General features: G+C 35.5%; 2 protein-coding genes across 2 annotated transcripts; one reads left to right on the top strand and one right to left on the bottom strand.

Annotated features, from left to right (window-relative positions):
- Positions 1–1,236: 1,236 nt before the first annotated feature.
- On the bottom strand, positions 1,237–11,244 carry LOC123320196 (serine/threonine-protein kinase BRSK2). Its single transcript, XM_044907399.1, has 15 exons — positions 10,512–11,244; positions 8,299–8,393; positions 8,155–8,240; positions 7,962–8,102; positions 7,756–7,906; positions 6,868–7,083; positions 6,613–6,812; positions 4,502–4,723; positions 4,261–4,391; positions 3,739–3,963; positions 3,540–3,674; positions 2,489–2,664; positions 2,224–2,410; positions 2,007–2,170; positions 1,237–1,952 (listed from the first exon to the last, which is right to left on the bottom strand). Exons 1-15 carry the CDS (start codon positions 10,609–10,611, stop codon positions 1,722–1,724), a joined length of 2,460 nt encoding a protein of 819 aa, XP_044763334.1. The 5' UTR covers positions 10,612–11,244; the 3' UTR covers positions 1,237–1,721.
- A 2,567-nt stretch (positions 11,245–13,811) lies between these two features.
- Positions 13,812–15,410, top strand: LOC123320170 (facilitated trehalose transporter Tret1-2 homolog). The gene has a single exon (XM_044907372.1). It carries the CDS (start codon positions 13,867–13,869, stop codon positions 15,016–15,018), a length of 1,152 nt encoding a protein of 383 aa, XP_044763307.1. The 5' UTR covers positions 13,812–13,866; the 3' UTR covers positions 15,019–15,410.
- Positions 15,411–19,948: the final 4,538 nt, after the last annotated feature.

Raw genomic sequence — 19,948 nt, forward strand, 5'->3', positions numbered from 1 at the left:
TGTTTCATCCCCATATAATTTTTACAACATAGATTTTCCGAAAAATCACAATAAGCTTCTTTCGCTATGTACAAAAGCTATTCTCAACATCTCCAGTAAAAAATCCCGAAATTTTTTCTAACGCTGACGCTGAAGGCAGATGGAAAGGTTGCTTTATTCATGACAAAAGCCAGCTCTTCGAGGAGATACTTACTCCGATGATCGTCCGACAAATCAGAAATTTAATAATCGAGAAATCGCAAACTATCAGTTATGGATAACACGTTTTGTCCCCAGCAATTAGGGGTAACTAGATATTTTTCAACACCTGGAGCCGTTCGGTTGAAGATGCAAGTACAGAAAGAGTGTAGAAAATTTAAACCCCAACCCATGTTTTTAAAATCACGAAGGCTTAGTAGGGCCACAGAATTTATCTATTTTCACTGGAAATTTTGATTATTATCTCCGAATTTCATCTTTTAAAGCTATACACGGTACAAATATTTTAACAGTTAATTCTTGGGGTAAGATAACACTTTTTTCCTATAACATTTTTTCTGATTCGGGCCTGATACAAAGATATAGCCACCTTAAGTTTTCATAATAAGCTATACCACCCCTGGGAAAATAAAATTGCTTTAGAATAACTAGCTAAATCTGTGACACTATACCTCAGTGGATCTTTTAAAAAGAGTTGCACTGAGTCGAAGTACCCAATTTTTCGAATTTCATTAATATTTTTTATTTGTGAAAATCAAATTACTCGAAAACGGCGCATTATACGAGAAAATATGAAGAATATTTTTATTTATAATTTTTGGTATTGTTATGGTACTCAATGGTCATAATGAGAAAAAAAGAAGACGTGGGTGATATCTTGTGTTCGAAAAAGATTCATCAAATTGATGAAAACTATATACTGAAATTCATTTCATTCGATGAAACCGAGAGAACTTAAAATAATTTTTTTATGGTTTTTCAACAGCCTCTATCTTTTGAACCTAGTCGATTCAGAAAGAAATGGCAAAGGAAAAATGTGTTTCTTTTGACCTCGAAAACCTATCGTTGAAATATTTGTACGATTCAAAGACTCACTCTGTATTGTGCTTCGAACAAGAGACAATTAGTTAGAAGTCGAAGTTTATAGCCAAAATTCCAACTTTCAATTCCGATTGAGAATAAAACATTTCCATGGTCCTTCTACTCTTTCATATTGATCTTTGAACATTTGAAATAATAAGAACCATCTTTTGATTGCTAAATTACTTCCATTGCAGGTGAAAAATAGTCGAAATTTCTCATTAGATGTTTCACTGCAGCAGAAGAGAATTTGAGAGGAAGACAACGAAAATATTGCAAATTCCTAACGAACGGCTTCCTTCATTGAAAAACGGTGAACCTACCCCGTCGATTTAACACCTAATCTCAACCCCTTAATCATCAAAATCAGCATAGATAACTAGGTGTTCAAAGTAGACCTAATCTTACGTAATTCAATATTAAAATTTTCTACGCCACTCAATTAGTCTCATTTACGAATTTTCCGCGGGTAAAGGACCACAAAACCCCCACGAATTAGCATCGCGACCCGTTTTCTCTGGCCGTCCGTTAGGCCCCTTCCGCACCGTCCGATTCTTATTCGTCCGTTAGATTCGTCGGACGGCGCGCGAAAGGGCCCTAACGGGGGCGAATGGCGGGCGTTTTCACACGAATCTCTCGAACAGATCGAAGGAACCTTTGTATTACGCAATCGAACTGCCGGACATTGTCGTTATGCAGGTTCTTTCACAGGTGGAATCCGTGTTTTCCGAGTTTGATCTGACGGCTTTGGGGGTGCCTGGGACGTTGGGCTCCAGGTTTTCCGTGTTGTTATTGGTGGATGCCCTTCTTGACACTTCCCTGGTGGCCGTTCTTACGTCGAAGACGCTGCATTCGCTCTCCAGATCGCTGTTTTCCAATTGGAGAACATTCAACTGGAACAATTTTTGCATATCAACTGGCATCGATAAAAACTTCACAACATTTACCTGTCTGGTATTCAAATAAAGTTCGCTGGAATCAGATCCGCAACTAGAACTCTCACTCAGTTCAGTGGTGAACTTCCTCTGTGCCCTTGGACTGGGTGGCGGCCTCCTGGTACAAACCTGAGCCTGAATATGTTCACAAACTCTCCTAAATCTCCTTATATTCCCTATAACGAACGTTTACTAAGTATTCCACACCACCAATCACTCAAAAACTTACCAGAGAGAAGGGTGAAGGTGATCGCATACAGATTCTCTTTAGAATTATCACCAACCTGCTTGGTGATCGTCGAAATATCAACCTGAAACCTCACATGTCTTTGGAACATGGCTGGCCCAGTGGTACCTCTCTTATACTCCACCCTGAAACTCATGGGACTGGAGACTGAGTGACTCAATTCAGCTATCTGTAATGCAATCAACGATCACGAGGTGTTCCTCAGGGTTCTCTTATGGAAACTATATTTTCATCGATTAACCCTTACCGATAGGAAAGCGTGAATTAGGTCAGCTTTAACTGTGGCCAAAGGCTTTCCCTTGATCAAAATCGTGGAAGTTTCGTCCTTTTCCGTTGTCATCAGGCTGCCGAACCAAGATTTCTTGGTGAGCTCGGGTGAGGACTCAGGGGTCAAATGTGCCTCGTCTGACGCAGTGGTAACGTCTAGAGGAAGAAAATCTACTCAATTTATTTTCATAAATGAACTTAGTTCACTCTTATTCGTTCAAAGATTGGAGATGTCCTTCTTCCATTATTCTCTGCAACTTGTTAGTCTATTGAACAACTGCCAATAGTTTTTCTGCTGGATAAATGGTTCTTCTGGGAGTGCCGAAGAAGACCCAACGAAATAGGTGAACATGAGAAGATCTGTGTAGTCAGGGTAACCATTCACTCGGGAATAAAAAGTTATAAAGAGGCCAACACACTTGCCAAGAAGGATCACATACTCCTTTCGATGGACAGGAACCTTGTGGTAAATGTATCTACAAGGAAGAGTTTCAGGAGAAAGAAAAAAACGAAAAGGCTGAGTCATTCCAAAAATGTCCTTTTCAACTTCAACATTGCGAGATCTTAGTAGTATATCTGGAAAGGATAGGCTACACCTCTTTACTAGATTCCTTAGAGGGTATTGCCACCTTAGGAAGCACCTAGTGAGAGTTGGTCTAGCAAAAACTGAGGACCAAGAAAAATCTCTTGATCACTTGGTGATGGATTGCCTCGCAAGCCAATGCAATGTAGTTCATTAGAACTCTGAAACTGGAGGGGGTGAGAACAGTTCTGATGGGTTTTAGAATAGATCATAAGGTCGTAGTGCAATAGAAACCTCATTAAAATCTACGATCTACAATTAAGTTGAATGCAAGGGAATGGGCAATGCTATGTCACCTTTGGTTGGGTTTCTCTTCCCCTTAAACATAAAACGGAGGTGTGGTCTAGTACGAAACGTTTATTTTCATCTGAATAACAACGTAGGCCTGCGATGGACAATACCTTCAATAATATGATGAGAAAGACTTGACCAACTATTCAGTACTCACTTTGCAATTTCCTCCTATGAAATCTGGGTGAACCCAAGAAGCTGTTCTTGATGGTGGTCAATCTGCTTTTCCAGTGATGACTTGAGCTAGAGTGGGGAGAACCCGGTGGTGTCATTTGGGACAGAATTGTTGAGCCTGTGAACCGATGTCAAGTTTTACAATTGAGAGACTATGGTACTTCTTCAGATGAACCACATACCTGCCAATAGATTAGCGTTGTCATTTTCGGGCGAAGTTAGCGTTGACAATATGGACGAAGTTGACGTTCCCCCACTACTATTCGCTCTGTGGTGGGTTGGAGTTGGAGGGGCTGGTGTGACAGTAACATGAGTGTTGGGGGAGATGTGGCTCGAGGTGGTATTTGTGGTACTGCGGTGGCCGTGGTGGGAGGCTGCTCTTTGACACACTGGGGATGATAGAGCGGCTTGAAACATATCGATGTCAGTTAGATTTGATAATTAGAGATAATTATATAGCTCTAACTATTCCAGAGAAGCAAGGGTACCTATTAATCTACTAGATATGTTTATATAACAAGCACAATATTCATGTAGGGAGTTTCTATTCGATCGATATGAGATATTCGAAGATTTGTTAGAAACCTGCTGAAAATCTCTGACTTCTGATGTTTTTGAGGCCATTTTATGTGAAGGTCTGTATATGCTATATGGCATATAATTGATTTGAACCAATAAACAGGAAGAGGAGTGTAAATACTCACAATGAGTGTTATTTGATGTGCTATTGAAATGAATTGGACTAGAGGCACCAGATGATGACCTTGTTGGTGAGTGGATGCTCAAATTACTGTGGGTACTACCAGTTGAAGGGCTTCTTCTGGCATGTTGACGTCTATGAAAACAAAAGTCACTTATGTCCGAATTGATTGAGGTCACATGAAAACAGAGACCCAGAAGGGTAACTTGCTTTCCATGGTACGAAAAGAACAGGATGTTACTCACTTGTAAGTAGAGCGTCTAGGTGTCAAAGGTGAACCTTCACTTATTTGTCCGAACTGAAGGGGACTCTGACCATTCACCCTACAAGTATCTATTCTTTTCTTAGGCGGATCTTGACTTTCGGTGTTTCTTATCCTGAGTATTGAATCGGAGTCATCTTCGCAAGCTGGCCTCTTTCTTTTCCTCTCCAAAAGCAGGAAGTATATCACTTTTTCTGTATTATGACTGAAAAAATGGAAATGGTGAAATTTTACGTTGGAATATGCTTTGTTTCTGAACTCAGGAAGAGAAATATGTAGTTTTAGCAAATCAATCATTGAAAATTTTGGGAGTACAAATTAGTTCGGTACTTTTTGGGTCAGAAGGGCATTCATTTAAGAACAAAATCCATGAGCAGATCATGCAATAAATCTCAATTTCACATCAAAGGCAATTTTCGAATTTGATCTCTGTCCAGTCTTGTTTGAACTGAGAAGATCATGGAGGGTGGATGACCATACTGAGCGTGCCAACCAAATTATAACAAAATATGTATCTGCATTTTTCAACAGGATATAATCTTCGTCATTTCCTGTGTATCCCAGTGAGCACATGTCTGAACCAAAATGATTTTGTGAAGAGCTATGAGTGCTTTTCAAATCCCAATAGATCTACCCACTATACTGGTTCAAGACCACTTTACTACCTGTAGTATGAACATTCTTTTCTTCATAATGCTGCCCTTATAATATGCAGACACGTGGAACCTGGAATTTCTTACGTTCACTACTTCCAAGGGTCATGGGGTCGAATAAGATTCAGATTTGATGGAGGCCTATTTAACCTGAAGAGCCTCAGAGCAAAGACCCGTTTAATGTTTATCACGGAACTTCAATATGCAGACGATTGCGCACTTATAGCTAGCAGCCCAGAGGATCTACAGATAATGCTGGACACCTATAAACATATATACGAAGCTTTAGGCTTTAGACTCAATATCGACAGAAACAATATACTGTTAAGTCCGCCAGAAAGCCTTCAAACACATATCAGCCTGAAGAATGAAACTCTAGAACAGGTCGAGCAGTTCAAATATTTGGGAAGCTTCATAAATACTAGGGCTAACCTAGATACGGAAATACACAACCGTATCAATTCGGCATCACGGGCATTCTGGAAGTTAAAGGTCAGAGTGTTTCAAAATCAGGACCTCAATCTGAAGACCAAGACAGCTGTTTACAAAGCAGTGGTCCTCCCAACGCTTCTTTACGGAAGCGAAAGTGGACGCCCTACAGGCGACACATTAAACAGCTTGAACAAACGCAACAACGTCACCTAAGACAGATAATGCACATCAGATGGTTCCACAAAGTTTCGAATGCAGAAGTCTTGCAACGCGCGAGTTGTACAACAATTGAGACTCAAGTAAGCAGGGCCCGACTCAGATGGAGCGACCACATTCTGAGGATGCAAGACACAAGACTTCCCAAAATAGCTCTGTATGGCGAACTCACTGAGGGAGCCCGAAAACCAGGAGGCCAGTATAAGCGGTTTAAGCATATACTACATCAATCCCTGAAATCAGTTACTGCCAATCATAACTGGGAACAACTAGCGTTGGACAGGTCACAGTGGAGGTCTTTGGTACACAGTTATAATGGAGACTCGAGAAGGATACAGCGGCGGCCAGATCTGGTTGGTGAATATCCATGCCCTGAGTGTGGAAGGATCTGCAGGTCACGGTTGAATGATTTTCAAGGGTCATCTTGATAGGATTGAAAATTTTCCATTGAGGACCGTACGATACTCTTCTGAGAGACCTTGTTTCGTTATAGCCAACAGAAAAACCTTCAAAGCCGGCCAATTGAATTTCTACTTGTTCGTCTGCACTAGTCTGAACCCAGTGTGATTCATATGTAGTGAAATACGTGGTCAATATGTGGAATATCCATGAGTGTTTTCTTTCTGGGACTATTCTTGGAATCATCATGCTACGTGGTTACTTCAGAGAAATATTTTAGCGAAATGTTCTATCTCAAATATTCATTTATTGAAAAAAAAATTGGATAAAAAAGTAAGAATGTTTTACTGCACACTAAATACTTGAGTGGCTCGAAAGCCAAAAAACAACTTACCTAGGACTGAGTAGATGCTGTATCAACTTATCCTTCTCCTTGAAACAACCTAAACTACATATAGCTTGAAGGACATCGGGATCTATTGACTCTATAGATGGCAGCACGTGAGTTTGGACAACATCCATCATCGGTTGCTCCAGTTCCAGTTCTCCCTTACCACCAGCAGTGACCCAAGCGTGCTTGTTGATCTCGGACAGCTAAAAAAACTTCCGTTATAAGAACTTTTTTCTATCGACTTGAGTTTGGACTCACCGTCAATCTTTTTTCTGGGTTCACCTCTATCATTCCTCGAAGTAGGCTCTGACAGTCCGGGGGAACGAAATGGGGTATGTGAAACACCCCCCTCTTGACTTTTTCCAAGAGTTGTCTCAGGTTATCGTCATCGAAAGGGAGAGCACCAACCAATAGGGCGTAAAGGATGACACCGCAAGACCAAACGTCTGCCTTTCTTCCGTCATATTTCTCACCCTATAGATACAAAAATGAGGTAATTAATCAGCCCTTAAATAATACAAATTTTCCAATGTTGATGATCCAATAACTAAATACAATGTATAGTCATAGAAATTCCGGAGATACACAGTTGACCTTGCATTACAGTGTGTGTTGTTAAGGGCTGTGCATTCTACACCCTCTATCTCAGAACTGGTTGACCGTATATAAAAAGAACTCCAACAAAATTTGTCGAAAATCTTATGCTCGACAACTTTGTTAATACATGTTAACATCATTGGACCCATAGAAACCGAGATCATTGGGAAAAACTGATGCCAAAATGAAAGTGTAAAGGAGTTTTCAGCTCATTATCTCATTACGAACCCCAATTTTATATCAATACAAGACTGGACTAGTACGAAGTCTAATAGAAGGTTTTTTGATTTGAACCTGAACTAACTACGTGATTTCAAGATCTCATTTAATTGATGACAAAGCTCTCAGATCACAGATCACATATGGAAGAATTTCAGTCAACTGATACCCTCCACTAACTGTAGATTAAAATTTTCAACTATTGAAGAACTTTTTTGATAAGGCCTCGTGTCCCTTTCCAAGTTTGAGGGGCGCTTTAAGCTTCATTTCAACTACGAATTGGTATGCCGTTTTTCATCTCCTGACGTCTATTCATCGAACATATCTTACCCTTATCACTTCTGGACAAGCATAATGAGGAGACCCACAGCTTGTTTCAAGCATCGATCCCATAGGCTGAAGGGAGGCCATTCCAAAATCAGCAATTTTTATGTTGTTTTTCTCGTCCAATAACAAGTTTTCTGGTTTGAGATCCCTATGACTGAATAGGAGAAATATATCAACAACTATGAAATACAACAATTAGCAATACTCACCAAATAGAGTGGCTGTGACAGAAATCCAAAGCAGAAATTATTTGCCTGAAAAATCTTCGAGCTTCCTTCGGAGTCAGTCTACCTTTTTTTACTAAATAATCGAACAATTCACCACCAGATACATGTTCCAGGACTAGATATCTGAAATGGAGGGTTATAAGGAAACCGATTGGTTTTTTCCATAGTAACTTACAAATATTTTTTGTTCTCGTAAACATCCGTCAGTCCAAGAACATGGGGATGGTCTATAAGCTTCATTATTGCAATTTCCCTCTCAACCTTTGGGAATAAACAAAGTGAATGATGGAGAAAATCGAATTAAGCCACCGATACCCACCTTCATTAAAACACTTTCGCTTAGCTTTTCCCTATTTATAATTTTAATTGCTACTTTCTTGCCCGTGACACAATGCACGCCCAGCTTCACAAGACCTGAAAATAATAGGTAACGGTAATTCAATTACCAAAGTAACGAAAAAACCTTGGAATGAGCTGTAAAATAATTGATACTCTACCGGCAATCAATTTCCATCAATTAATTCTTGGCGGTAGTTGTGCGAAAAACACACTTAGAAGTGGGAATTTTAATTTTATCAGCCAATGTTATCGAACGAAAAGTCATTATCGACAGATACTCTTTTTGCTGATTTATTCAAGAGTATACGGCAATAAAAGTGAGGAAAATAATTGTATAATATTTGAAAATGTAAGTTCATAATAATTTATTGTGAATTTCTGGTCAGAATTGGAGATAAAAAATAATTAGTAAAATCAAAAGAATATGAATCAGCCTATTATTTTCTAAATTACTCATTTTGGAAAATTATTTGTTGTATTAGTAAGATCTACAAACAAAAAAGAAAGGTGTTATACCTGATAGTACAGATATTAAATGCTCAGAATGAAATAACAATAAAATACCCCAAGAAGTCCCCCAAGATTAGCTACAACTATCATAGTATTTCTGCACACCAACAAGACCTTTATTGCTTTTCTAGCAGGGATCTCAAACTGCTTATTCCACAAAAGACTACTATCTAGGGTTTTTCCCAAATATTCAATTTCAGACTTTCCCTCTATGATGTTTGAATTTACAAGGATGGATTTTATAGATGTATATAGATGGAATTACTGTGGTCTTGGTTGACTTAATGTTAAGACCCACTGACAAGCACTATTGCTCAATAATACTGAGGCTTTTTTTGCATTAAATGGCATAAGATGCTCGCGAATTCTCTTATTACTGTTAGAACTATGTCGTCAGCATATATGAAACTGTGGAGTAGCTGATCCACTACTACTTATCTAAGGTAGTTTGAGATAGATATTTTTTGTATTTTTTATTGAGCGCCCAGTATTTTCAAGTTCATTATTCCCTTTCTAAAATACTAGAGTATCAACTGATTTTTGAAAAATTTAGTATTAGTGAATTTTTGTTCAAGGGAGATATTTAAGTGTTTTTTTCTCCTGCAACTTCATTTTTGAATTTTTGAAAAATGAAACATGTGGACCAAGTGCTTGAGGACAATGAAATTTGAGCGATATTTCATTCACTACCATTACTTTCGCAAATTGCATTTTCTTTTGAAGACCTCCTCTTTGACTTCACCTATATCTGAACATAGCCATTTTAAAATATTAATTATACAGGATGAGTCTTTGACTCGTACGAATATTTCAACAGTATATTCTTGAGGTCAAAAGAAACACTTTTTTCCTATACCATTCTTTCCGATTCGCTCCTGATAAAAAGATATAGCAATTCTGAGTTTTCATAATTTGCTGTGCTACTTGATTACTTTAATCTTTACCACATTGTAACCAAGTATCTGTAAATGATCGATGATATTGAAATGAAAGTACAAAAAACGAATATTATTTTTCTACGAATAAATAAAATTATTATCTCAAACATTCAAGGAAATATGGAAAACATAATTTTATGAAATTGTAACGTTCAATTCAAAAATCAGCATCTGTCTCTCGACAATAAGGGTTCTTTTTTTTTGTAGGTTGAAAATAAAAGCATGAAAAACGAGGAACATTTCCCTCAATTATTCTAATGTACGAATGTTATTATTCTGCTTTGTTAAAAAGATCGATATGTACTGATAAAACTGGAATTATAGTCCAGAATATTTCTTTGAATGAAGTTATATAACTTCTTGCCTCGTGAATTGTCTTCATAAGTTTCTGATAATTTTATATTAGGTAGCCCCCCTCAACTGAATTTTTCTAGTGAATGAAGTTAATGGAATATGACAAGGGAGATGTAGTAAAATTTTCGAAATTTAATTTCACCTTCAATATAACCCCTGGATTTATTATTATATTATATTATAGTTCATTCTATAATTCAAATTTGACAATTTTTTTTTGTCTTCACTCTTGCATCCTTAATTAATAATCTATTGAAATTGACAGGGTTACAAAAATGATATTTCAATAAATATTTGTTGAATCTGGAAACTAGGCCAAGGTCCTTCCAATCTCTACATGAATTTTTCAATATTTTTCTTGATTTCCCGATAATTTCCCGGGGAAACTCACCCGTCTGTCCCTTGCCCAGTGTTTTCTCCAACCTGTAAGGTCCAACATATTGGTGGACCTCCTGAACCGGGGTGGAGTTTTGTTTCGTCTCGATCTGCATTTTCCTCAGATTTTCCTGCACGGCCCCGTCACGAATCTCCACAGGAAACCATCACAAAACCATGATATCCAATCGTGTACGAAAAACTTTCCATTTTCTCCCAAACGCCCAAATCTTTATCCAGGAAAAAAAAACCACCGACTCCAAAACCTTTGAGGCACGATAAAAATGTATTCTTCACACGAAACCCTGTATTTCCACTCCACTATTATCTCTTTCCAGAGCTATATCGCACGAAAATCTGACAATAGCGACAGGGGATGTTTTCACTTGCACCCCCACATCTGTTTTCAACATTTCAACCGATATTCACGATTTTTCCACGTTTTTAACTGACGCACGACAGTGAAACGAGCTGAATTCACCGAAATTCGACGAATTTACTACATATCTAATATCGGTTTCACAGGGGAAAAGAGCCAAGTTAGAAGTAAGAATGTAGGGGTGGCTTGAAAGTAAAAATCAATATTCTGTTGTAGATACTGGTGGGTGAAATATCCCTACGCTGGTGGAAAACACCATATTTGAAATTGACACTCAGGAAATTCCGATGAAATAGATTAAGTTGTTTCGTAAGTTCGAGATTTGAAATACAACCCTTAATTAACTTCAATTCACATTTGATTCCGTCATGTGTTACAGTCGATCAGTTTTATTCTGCGTTTGTCAAGGTCTGTCGATGTGTGTTGTTGAAAGTGGTGTACACTAGAGCGTAAAGAGGGTGAAGTTATAAGGGAGGGTGGAAAAGTTTTTGTACTCGATGAGTAACAATGAAAAATATGAAGATATTTTATATTATAGTTCATCTTTTGAACAAAGGGGGTCATTCTTTTTAAATGTCCAGTAAATTATACTTTTTTGATTTTTTGTTGGTAGAGTTAACATAATTATACTCCATTCAATTTTGAATTTTCAAATTTCGATGTACTGGTGATTTTCACATCGAAACTTACAGTTGATTGAAAAATTCTATTTCTTATTTCATCAGTATATTTTATGAATATTTGATATAAAAACCAGTAGGCTCATTAATGAAAAACTAATTGAATTCTACTTCTTTAGTAGCATTTCAAAACGGTCGACTATTTCCAAATACACAGGGTTTAACCAAAAATGCCTCGTATAAAAGTTGTAGGGTTGTAAATGGAGACATTTTTGCGATAATTTGTATCATTGTCAGTTAGTAAATGGGACAATTTTCGACACACTAATTGAAAAATAGAATCATTATATTAAATTGTTTTTGAAATGTATTTTGTGTTCAATAGCTGATCGATATGTTATGGTATCTAAGAAACTAATGAATTCAATGAAAATTCGGTGAAAAATCAAACTAAGTAATGATATACAGGCTGTTCCATATGGAAAGTATAATTATTATTCTTCATAACTTTATGGGCAATCCTCTCTGTTTATTTCAATTTATCACAGATATGTAGATTTTTAACATCCCTAAAAGTTTGATGTAAGCCTTTTTTTTACCCCTGCGTATTTCGAAATAATGGTCTCTAGTGATCAAATACTTCACTGTGATATTTCGAGTACTATTACTGATATAATTCCCTGATGAACAGTTTCTGAGACAAAAATAATTTGAGAAATCTCAACTTAGTGCGAGGAAAATGAGTTTGATCAATAAATACATAAAAATTATTATTTTTCAATAAAGTGAAAGGAAAATTTCAAATTCAATGGATGAAAATTTCAACATACAGTGTGAGTCTTTGACTTGTACAAATATTTTAACAGTAGATTCTTGAGGTTGAAAGAAATACTTTCGAATGAGCTCGGTTTAAAAGATTCAGGCTGTTGAAAAACTATGAAAAATGATTTATTTGTACTTCTATCTTCTAAACGGTTTTATCGAATGAAATGAATTTCGGAATATAGTCGAACACAAGATATCACCCATCTGTGATATTCGGAAAATTATTATTATTATTATTATTAGATACTCGTAAAGGTCAAGTAGTATTTCAAATTGCGTTCTTTTGTGTGAAAAAATTTTATACAGCGAGTCCCAAATTTAATATATGACGTCATCGATAGTTGAACAATCCTAATTTTTCATGACTATTCTTGGAGGGCATTTCAAGATATCTATTCCTTATTTCTTGTTGTTAAAAAGATATTCAACAATCGGTTCATTACTGGACCCTCAAAAGCGCAGCGCATCCGCCAAAATCACATTGATTTGTTATAGATTCCTTGAAGAAAAAGTCTTTTCACTTTTTAGTAATTGAAACAATTTTTCAATACCTACAACAGTCCAATAACTGTTCTTTTTCAAGAAATAAATATTCCAGTTTTGTTTTTTTTTCGAGAACTGGGTTAAATCTTCCAATAGATGGCTTGCAAAAAGGCTTTGAGTATGAAAATTTAATGATGTCTTGATCGAACAAAATGACAATAAAGGATCCATGAATAATGAGCATGTGGTATTTGAATTATTTTGAGAATCTGGGAATAAACTATAACAATCATATTTTCATGTTGAAACTAGACTAACAAATTTATAAATATAAATTGCAGCAAGGATATAAAACTCAATCTAATACTTTCTACTGCTAGAGTTTATCTCAATCAAACATCAAGTCTTAGAAAATCGAAATTTGTATTACCTTATAACAAAGTTGATAATCTTGCCTAGCAACCTGGAAGTCTCTACAATACAAGGGTTGCGAACTTCAACCCTTCGATAAAACTACTTGTAAGAGATATAATCAAACCGAAAGATTCTCAGGATCTGAATCATAGTTATTCCTCATTTTGAACCATAAAATTCTACTTAAAACTCTCTGAGAAATGTCATTATTACTTGACAAAAATGTACTCCTCACTGAATAACTCTTTCGCCTTAGAGCTACCAAAGCCCAATAGAGGTCATATTCACGTTGAACCAGGCTCTGGAGAGGATATTACATGAAAATCCGCCCTTTTCTCAAACAAGTAAGTATTTCCTTCCATCTTAGTAGAGTGTAAACCCTCCTATCTTCAATCTTCGTTTTAGCTACGAGCTCTCATGGGTTGTTACATAATTTCGATGGGCATGGGCTCCGTGTTGGGATATTCCTCAGTTCTGATCCCACAGATGCAAATGAGAACCAGCAGGGTGCGAATCAATACCCAACAAGAGATCTCCTTAGTTGGTAAATATTGGTGGAGGGTTGAAAGTCTTATGGTTACCCCAGTTTTTTTGCAGCTTCCATAGCCGCTTTACCGCTAGCCTTAGGAGCGATCCTCAATGGGTACCTGATGGAAAAATATGGAAGAAAACATGCGATGTGGTTCTCTCAGATACCAGCACCGGGATGGATGATGATCGCTTTTTCACAGAACATCTACACGGTCTACGTAGGCAGGTTTTTAACAGGCTGGAGCGCTGGGATGTCATCAGGTCTAGCCAACGTTTACGTGGCTGAAATAGCGTCTATAAAGAATAGATCCTTATTGTTAGCTTTGCTCAATTTCTCCATCAACTTAGGCATCCTATTATGCCACATTCTTGGTCTGATCTTGAACTGGCAATTAGCAGCTGTGGTGATTTTTGGTTTCGCAGTGCTGGGTTCCATTCTCATGGTTTTCTCACCAGAAACCCCTTTCTGGCTCATCTTGAACGATGAGTACGATGAGAGCATCAAGAACTTCTCCAATCTGAGATGTTTGCCAGAAGAAGATCCCACCTCAGAAGAGTTCGAGGGTCTTCGTCAGAAAGCTGAACACATGAAGTCAATCCCCAGAAATTGGAAGTACTATCTGGACTGTTTCGTTAGGCCCGAATTCTACAAACCCTTGATAATATCCAGCATGTTTTTTTTGATTGCCCAGTTCTCTGGAATAAGTTCGATAACCTTCTACAGCATGACAGTTTTTCAAGGTGTTCTTGGACCAGAATTTCCAGGTGAAATTGCGATGATCGCTGTGGACACTGTTCGTCTTGTTTGTTCCCTAATCACAATTTTTTTCATGCAGTATATCTCCAGGAGGCTTCAAGCTTTGATTAGTGGAAGTGGTGTTACTTTTTCCCTGCTTTTGATGAGTATTTACAATATGATTTGTAACAGATACGGTTATGATATCAACTATATTGTTCCCTTAAGTTCTGTCATTATTTATATCTCTTTTATGTCGTTTGGTTTTATGCCTTTACCGTGGTGCATGCTCGGTGAACTATTTTCAGCTGATAATAAGGGATTGGGGGCTGGTATATCATCAACTATTTCCTATATAGCAGCCTTCGTAGTAGTCAATACCCTTCCCTATATGTTCAGCAGTTTGGGGTCTGATGGAACCTTCTTAACTTATGGCATAGTAGCCCTTCTGGGTACTATTTACTTATTTTTCTACTTACCTGAAACGAGGAACAAAACCTTCGCTGAAATAGAAGAAAATTTCAAGAGAAAATAAGAAAAACAACTCGAAGGCAATTGCTATACGAATAAAAAACTGTAGACGTAGGAGTTTGTAAGATATTTTATTCATAATAGAATTATGTAGGGATAATAGAATTTTTTCTGCCTATGTTCAATTGTATTTGTTTTGAAAATATATTATCAAACAAAACACGACAATAATAAAGAATATTTCATATAGATTTTCAAATATTCAATAATAATTAAAATAGGTAATGGTTATGTTCGTTATTTTTTTTTAAATGGGTACTTTTCTAAAATATCATTTTGTCCATTGCATCTAGTGAATATTTTTTTGGATTGAATGCATCAAGCTCTTGGTCTGTTTTTTATGCGAATGCTCACTAGATTATCGGTATATATTGATTTTTTTCTTCAAAATTTATTCCTAAGGCAATGATACAAAACATATAATGAAAATTAAGATTCGAAATCATATATTTTGTATACATACTGCAAAAACACATTTCAAACTGGTACCAAGCTGAAAGATTTTCTGATTCTATCTCCTGTCCACTTGACAGGAGGAAAAACTACTACTGCTACTGAAAAAATCACACAGAAAACCCTAGTGTATAGAAATGAAGAAAAAGCCTTTCGAACAATGATTATTCGGGAATTTTTACTTCATCTACATCTGGGAAGAACTTCCTTTTGATGCATCCCAAAAATTTTGGGTTTTGGTATACAGCATGATGAATTTTGATTCCATGAATATCGCCAACTGGATACCCCACTTCTCTCAAACAAGCCACTATACCTCTATCTATTTCATCATCTTTCTGAAAATGAGGAACGTTAGTGAGATCACTTTTGATGTCCTAGAAATTTACCGCATTCCTTAAAGTATTGATGAAAATATTTAGATGATGGTGCAAGAATTTTATATGATTTTTGAGGGTTAAAGTGAGTTTATGCAGTGAAAAAAATTTAATTAGTAACATAATGAAACATAGTAATTGAATTGAGCAAGGACTAAATCATTAATGCGTTTATCTAAGAAATCAGATAAAATAAGAAAGAATACGAACAAAATATGGCTACATCTCTTATTGTAGAATTATATTTAACTAATTAGGCCTATAATTGTCCTATAATAAGGACAATTCTTTTCTTCGTAACTTAAAACGTACCAAATTTTTAATTGGCAAAACAAAAAAATATAACTGATACAGAAATTTTATTATTTCGATTGAAATGACATTATCAAGGAAGTATTTTTAATTGGTTCAAGTTCTTTGGTTGTTTATATAAGCCAACAAATCGATTCACTATTTGTTATTTCTTTTTATTTGCTGAATAAACCCTTTATTATTCCATTATAAATTTTGAAACGTCCACATCACTGTTTAATAAATTTTTAATCGAAGTGACACCTTTCATAAGGTGTCAAATGACATATCATTTGAATCCTAATCAAAATGAAATGAAATTTTGTATACAACACGTGAGTTATAAATGTTTATTTAATTAACTCACTTGTTGTTTGAATAACTATAAATTTCGGATTTGTTGGTTATATTATCCTTCATTATTAATCAATATATTAATTACTATCTCACCTGTATGTACCCATCGACGAAGTACAAAAATAAAATTAAAAAAAATTTGGAAAACATTATGTTTTGCTTCAACTGAATAAGATGTTAAGTTATGACTTGGTAGGTCTAGAGTGGCTTACTGACTGAAAACAATGACCCCAAATACTAGATAGGGCTTTCGATAACAAATTCAGCTGAATTTTTTTCTCGAATATTTGTGTATAAACTCGCTAATGACTTCGGTCAAGGCCATCTCTTATCTTGAGGGAAATGGCGCAGATTTACGAGCATGATTAAAATGAAAAATAATATCGGCTCATTATTGAACTTGTTGTATAGATACTGGACACTCCAAAAATTACTGCAGCACATTTTATTATTTTTTCGTTCATAAAAATACTTGTTACAACGGTTTTGTTTAGGGGATTCGTGGGTAAAAAAAATACTTATGCAGATGCTCAATTCTATTTCTACATAGTTAAACAATTAAGATATGTGATACAGCTTATTGCAAAAGTCGTTCGTTCATTTTTTGCCTAAGAAATCGAATATGTTGGTGTCAAGGCCGGCTTTCATTCCCAGGATGTTCAAACCAAGCAAGTTTGAGTCGGTGGTGGTTTGTGGAGTTTGAATGATCACAGGTCTTTGCACCACTTTGGGAATAACCACTGGATTCTGAAACAAAATCGAGGGTTTTTCATACTATAGTACTGACAGGAGCTTCAAAACTAATGGCTGAAGCTGATACTGCTCTTTCATACGTAGGTATATAGTACTCTATGTATATAGAATGGGATACAATTTCTTTAATTTTATTGGTCCATAGCGTTTCCCAATAAACGACTTATTCAACAAGAAAAAATTAAGTTAAGTAATAGATTATCACTTCAACCTTATATTTTTTCACAATTCAAGATTAAGTATTTGAGATTGAATATTTCCTTCAAAATTAGAGGTAAGAGGAAATTTTTGGTAAATGCATAAATTTTGCTTCTGATAGATGCGAGTTCAGTTAGAAACTCAATATTCCTTAATATCTTTCTTACTTCCATTTCTCTTATGTATCTATTATTTTTTACACAGTATTCGAGACTCAAATAATGTGGTACTCCAAAAACTTTACAGAGAAAATCAAGTGAGTTTGAAAGTAAGGATTAATAATATTTATAACGTGTTTTGGCTCACCAATTTTTGAAATCAAGAAAAGTTTCGTTCGAAAAATGTAATGATTAGGTGAAGTTTCTATGGACTCTAGTCTACAAGAATATAATTCAAGAAAATTTTCAAATCGATGAAGGAATCAAGTATCCATCATAATAATTTTAAAGAATATCAAAAGTAATACAAAAAGAAGGAGTACTGTACACTGTACAGATTTTTCAATATCAAAAGTGTTTCATAAGGATTTTCATTACATCCACTATTTACCAGTATTGTAGATATGGCATTGAACTTGCTATCTATTGATGATAGTTTAATTTTTGCTAGTAAAATAAATTTGTGTAAATTCATAGACCGAAAAAGAGAAATGAAAAAATACTTATCGAATGTTCAAAAAATTGTAGTAGGTACTTACTCAAAAAAAAAATTAGGTGAATTAATTGACAATCATTTGTTTTTTATTTTTTCATATTACATATTCCAACACGTGTTTCACTAACTACTGCTCCGATATTGGTAAAATACTTGATAAATAAATATTCAACCGTTGAAAACGTCTGTTTTTTCTCTATTTTTTCTGTGTTATACGTGGGATATATTCAATTATGAAAAGAGTACATATTTCACGTCAATATTGAACGTCAAAGATGTAATTATACATAGAAGCCAATTAACTCTCAACTAATAAACATTGGAAAAATTCGGTTTACTTACAACTGGTTCAATTTCCCTATGAACAACAACTTGGTATGGCACACAGGAAACAGCAACAATGGCTGCAGCGACCACGAGCAAACAGATTTTGAAAGAAAACATTTTAGATTTTTTTTTACGATTTACTAACTTCTGTTAGGTAATATGCTGTTGTACACACTGCTTAGAATTCCTCCAACCCCTTAAATACTCATTTTTATCTTCGATCCAGGAAATATCCAAGGAAAAAAAAGGGAGATGTAAAGCTCCATCCTGTAGATAGTGCATGAGATAAATGGAGAGATTGCTCTATGAACAGGCGGAAAATTAATTTTCCTTCAAAATATATATCAAAATCACCTAGACCACATACAACTTTTATCAAGACGATACGCAAATGATTGAAAAATTTTCCCGAACAGAACATGATACATTTTTTTCAATAAATCGAACTTTAAGCAGTAGATTCACATGAAAAAACACTTTCTAAAAACTGTGTAAATTTTCCTCATATCAATTATTTTCTTCGTATTCAAGGAAATAGGATAAGGTTCACGCATCTAATGAAAAAATAAAGTTTAGGTTTCATATTTTCACAATTGTTCGTGCAAAATTTTGTAGTCTTATACACTATATAGTTTTTTTTCGAAACCAGCTACAGAATTGATTTCAACCCAACTTAGAAATTCCATTATCAAGACGAAAAGACACAGCTACAAGGCCAGTAAACAAAAATTTTCAATTTAGTCCTTTCATTTGCAGTCTTCATACTAGATGAATATACATTTTATTTTTTTTGCTTCGGCGTTGATAAAAGATATAGCCATTTTAAGTTTTCATAATGAGCTGTGCCAGCCCTGGAAGAATAAAATAACCTTCAGAATATCTAGCTAAACTGTGACAATACACATCTGTGGACAGAGTTGTATTCGGTCAAATTACCCAATTTTTCGAATTGCAGAGATATTTTTTATTTCTGAACATCAAATTACTCGAAAACGGAGCATTATACAAGAAAATATGAAGAATATACAGATATTCATTAGATAGTGTTCAACTTAGTTCCAATAGATCGGTTCTTTGAATTTTTGGTATTTTTATGGTACGTAATGGTCAAAATTAGAAAACTGGAAGACGTGGGTGATATCTTGTGTTCGAAAAAGATTCATCAAATAAATGAAGAACTATATTCCGAAATTGATCATATTCGATTGAATCTTTTGTGAGACTGAACTAAAAATAACACTTTTTTATGGTTTTTCAACATCCTGTATCTATTAAACAGAGCCGATTCGGAAAAAACGGTAAGGAAAGAAAGTGTTTTTTTTTACCTCAAAAATCTACTGTTAGAATATTTGTACTCGTCAAAGACTCGCCCTGCATATGTGATTCCATTATCAAGCCCAGAAGACACAGCTACAAAGCCATTACAAAAAATTCATTTTCAATTTTCTTCATTCACAGTCTTCATTCCAGAAGATTTACTTTTAAACAGTGATTTGTCATCCAAAATTAGGAGGGGGATCTGTC

Source organism: Coccinella septempunctata, chromosome 9, assembly GCF_907165205.1.
Source record: "Coccinella septempunctata chromosome 9, icCocSept1.1, whole genome shotgun sequence".
NCBI classification, from domain to species: Eukaryota; Metazoa; Arthropoda; class Insecta; order Coleoptera; family Coccinellidae; genus Coccinella; species Coccinella septempunctata.

Coding starts and splice junctions, on each gene's coding strand:
- LOC123320196 (XM_044907399.1), bottom strand. CDS start 10,611: ATGCAGATCGAGACGAAACAAAACTCCACCCCGGTTCAGGAGGTCCAC. Junction 7,084..7,755: donor CTTGTCCAGAAGTGATAAGG/GTAAGATATGTT, acceptor TTGTATCTATAG/GGTGAGAAATATGACGGAAG. Junction 3,675..3,738: donor CAACGCTAATCTATTGGCAG/GTATGTGGTTCA, acceptor ATCGGTTCACAG/GCTCAACAATTCTGTCCCAA.
- LOC123320170 (XM_044907372.1), top strand. CDS start 13,867: ATGGAAAAATATGGAAGAAAACATGCGATGTGGTTCTCTCAGATACCA.